Source organism: Daucus carota, chromosome 7, assembly GCF_001625215.2.
Source record: "Daucus carota subsp. sativus chromosome 7, DH1 v3.0, whole genome shotgun sequence".
In the NCBI taxonomy this organism is placed as follows: Eukaryota; Viridiplantae; Streptophyta; class Magnoliopsida; order Apiales; family Apiaceae; genus Daucus; species Daucus carota.
In genome coordinates this window covers 36,789,892-36,793,142 of record NC_030387.2, presented here as the reverse complement: position 1 = coordinate 36,793,142, position 3,251 = coordinate 36,789,892, and the positions used below count along the sequence as shown (strand labels likewise).

The window sequence follows — 3,251 nt, the reverse complement described above, 5'->3', positions numbered from 1 at the left end:
TTTTGTCGATATTAGTCGTTACTAGGGGTGAGCAAAACCGAACCGAACCGAACTAGCCAAACCGAACCGTACAAATTCGGTTTGGATTTTTTTTAAACTTCGGTTAGTTCGGTTTTCGGTTATAATCGAACTAAAAGTTCGGTTCGGTCCGGTTTTTGAAAACAAAAGTTCGGTTTAACCGAAATAACCGAAGTTATATATATATAATTTTTAAATTAAATTATATATATATTTAATATAAACAATATTTACATATAATAATAGTATGAGATATCTAACATTCTCACAAAACACTGGAGTCTACTGATCAAGTAAACGACACAGCTTTGATAATTAAAATTCTAAACTAATGGGATCTATCGGGGAATGGGTGAAGGTCCCAGATCTATGTCAGCTGTGGGCAGCACAGTAGCAGCAATGGGGTGACGATGTTCTTCATCCTCTTGGCTTTCATTTGGATCCCAAGCAAGCATTATCTTGACCCTTTGCTCCACTCTCTCTCCATAAATCGTAAGACATCGTAACAGGCCTTGACTATATATGTGTGATGCAGAAGAACATGATCTATGATTAATATTGCAGAACTTTTGAAGTTTTTTTTTTAATACAAAGTTCGGTTTTAACCGAACCGAACTGAAAAAACCGAAGTATTTTCGGTTCGGTTCGGTTCGGTTTGAAAGACAACTACGGTTCGGTCCGGTTTTCAAAAATATGAAAGTCCGGTTTTTCGGTTATTTCGGTTCGGTTCGGCTTTCGACCGAACCGACTGTTTGCTCAACCCTGGTCGTTACTGAAGATATCTCTGAAACAGAATAGAGACTAGAGATTTATAGTAGAAGTTTCTCTAGCTGTCCTAATATAAATTAGCTAATAAAAATAAAAAAACTTCAAAAAATAGCAATATTAGAAATTTAGATCACTAGAAGTTTCACTGTCCTGCATAAGTTGATGTTCCTGAAAAGCGTTGCATAGCGCTATCCATAAAAACTAGCCAGGCATGCTGGGAACAATCTATTTTGAAGTTATTATATTTATACCAGATTTAGGCTTTATTTATATTTTGGAGATTTAAACTTTTATTCGTATAGTTTGTAAGCAAGCAACTCCATATATTTCAAAAAAGATGTTAATTCACTTCATCATATATATTTTTGTCCTTTTTTCTTAAAACCAGAAGGGTTTATATATCTCTTTGTGTGTGTGTGTGTTTTATTGGGAAAAAAAAAAGTAGAAGCAGGGACACATTTATGGAGAACAATTTCCTAAATAAAATGAAAATGAAGTGGACAACTTATTCATCACTTAATTAACAGCAAGCAATTAAGAAAGAAAGAATACATATAATACCTGTGTGTTTACCTTACTTTTCCAAAAGTTAAGTCTTTGGATGAATATACATGGTCAAGATTAACAAGACCTAATATCACAGATGAGAGGAATTGATAGTTAGTAGCTACTTAAACACCAATAATGGACTTGGACTTGATAGAGAAATCTAGGAGGTCCAGTTGAGCTTAGCATTAGCTGTCCAGAAAGCAAATCAAAACCTTTCACTTAATTGCACTATGCACCAATCACCATCATCCTTAGCATCCATACTTTTCTCTAACCTCCATATTAAATTATTAATCTCACTTTTATAATATCTCTACTATATAAGAGCCTCATAAGTAGTGCCATTTTCATCATCATAACATAATTCACAATTGTGTAGATTGCACGAGAGTATGGCCACATTGAGAAAACCTAATGGACTCATTCTCTTGTTTTGTGTAATTGTTTCTTGCTTCTTTTTTCAAGTATGGGGTCGGCCTGCTACTTTTTTGGAAGATTTTATGGTTACTTGGTCCGATAGTCATATCAGGCAGCTCGAAGGAGGGAGGGCCATTCAGCTTGTTCTCGACCAGAACTCAGGTTTTTATATCGGAAAATGCTTCATGCACAAAATCTTTATATTTGCAATGCTTTTGTTTTTGTTACCATGCATGCATTTCGAATCATTGGGTACTTAATTGTTTTTATTTTTTAAAAAATATGTGCACGTTGATTTAATGATTGGCTTGGTTATTATATGTAGGATGTGGATTTGCTTCCAAAAAGAAGTATTTGTTTGGACGTGTTAGCATGAAGATCAAGCTCGTTCCTGGGGACTCTGCTGGCACTGTCACGGCCTTCTACGTATGATACTCTCTAAATTCGGATTCAAATATGCTTTGTAATTTCGCTTATTCGCTACTGATGTTCTTATGGTTATGTTAGATGAACTCGGACACAGATAATATCCGCGATGAGCTGGATTTCGAGTTCTTGGGGAACCGGACAGGCCAGCCTTACACAGTGCAAACGAATGTGTATGCTCATGGAAAGGGAGATAGAGAACAAAGAGTCAATCTGTGGTTTGATCCAGCTGCAGATTTCCACACTTATTCCATCATGTGGAACCACGGTCAAGTCGTGTACGTTGATTTTTCCCTCAAGTCTTACTTTTCTCGTCTACTGATACTTGAACCCTCGACATCAATATTTTTACGTCAAACTCAATATTCTTGTTCATGCCTCCAGGTTCTCTGTGGATGATGTGCCAATCAGAGTATACAAGAACCACGAAGCAAAAGGCATCCCTTTCCCAAAATCACAACCAATGGGAGTATTTTCGACTTTATGGGAAGCCGACGACTGGGCCACCAGAGGAGGGCTAGAAAAAATAAACTGGAGCAAAGCACCATTTTATGCATACTACAAGGACTTTGACATAGAAGGGTGCCCTGTTCCTGGACCGAGCTTCTGCGCCACAAACGCGGCTAATTGGTGGGAGGGTGCATCCTACAAGTCTCTGAGTGCGGAGCAGGCCAGGAGATACAGTTGGGTTCGCATGAACCACATGATCTACGATTATTGCACCGATAAATCGCGCTACCCGGTTACCCCACCAGAGTGTGTTGCAGGAATTTAATCGCAATTCCATCCATCCAACCAACTATAAATATTTGCATATCTATTGTCAAGTTATTGATTGTTGCAGGTATATACATTTGCACATGTATATTATGTTGGAATGTATTTGAGGCTATACGTAATATGCCCCCTAGGCTTATTTTGTGGCTGAAATCAAAAGGTACAGGCTAGGGGGAAATGAAATGTTAATGTTGTAACTGTATTGATACTGTATATGTATTTGCTGAACACTGTGAGCCTAAAAAAGTGATTATGAAAAAACTTGCATGATTGTGAAAAGGATGTGTTTATGGTGA

General features: G+C 37.3%; 1 protein-coding gene across 1 annotated transcript; it reads left to right on the top strand.

Moving 5' to 3' along the window:
* Positions 1-1,438: 1,438 nt before the first annotated feature.
* LOC108196878 (probable xyloglucan endotransglucosylase/hydrolase protein 6) lies at positions 1,439-3,251 on the top strand. Its single transcript, XM_017364355.2, has 4 exons — positions 1,439-1,914; positions 2,078-2,178; positions 2,260-2,456; positions 2,563-3,251. The coding sequence occupies exons 1-4, from the start codon at positions 1,728-1,730 to the stop codon at positions 2,951-2,953; spliced, it is 876 nt and encodes a 291-aa protein (XP_017219844.1). The 5' UTR covers positions 1,439-1,727; the 3' UTR covers positions 2,954-3,251.

Bases quoted from the DNA above. Each gene is read 5' to 3' on its own strand.
- LOC108196878 (XM_017364355.2), top strand. From the start codon at position 1,728: ATGGCCACATTGAGAAAACCTAATGGACTCATTCTCTTGTTTTGTGTA. The intron at 2,179-2,259 runs GTATGATACTCT...TGGTTATGTTAG, and splicing joins GCACTGTCACGGCCTTCTAC to ATGAACTCGGACACAGATAA. The intron at 2,457-2,562 runs GTACGTTGATTT...TCATGCCTCCAG, and splicing joins TGGAACCACGGTCAAGTCGT to GTTCTCTGTGGATGATGTGC.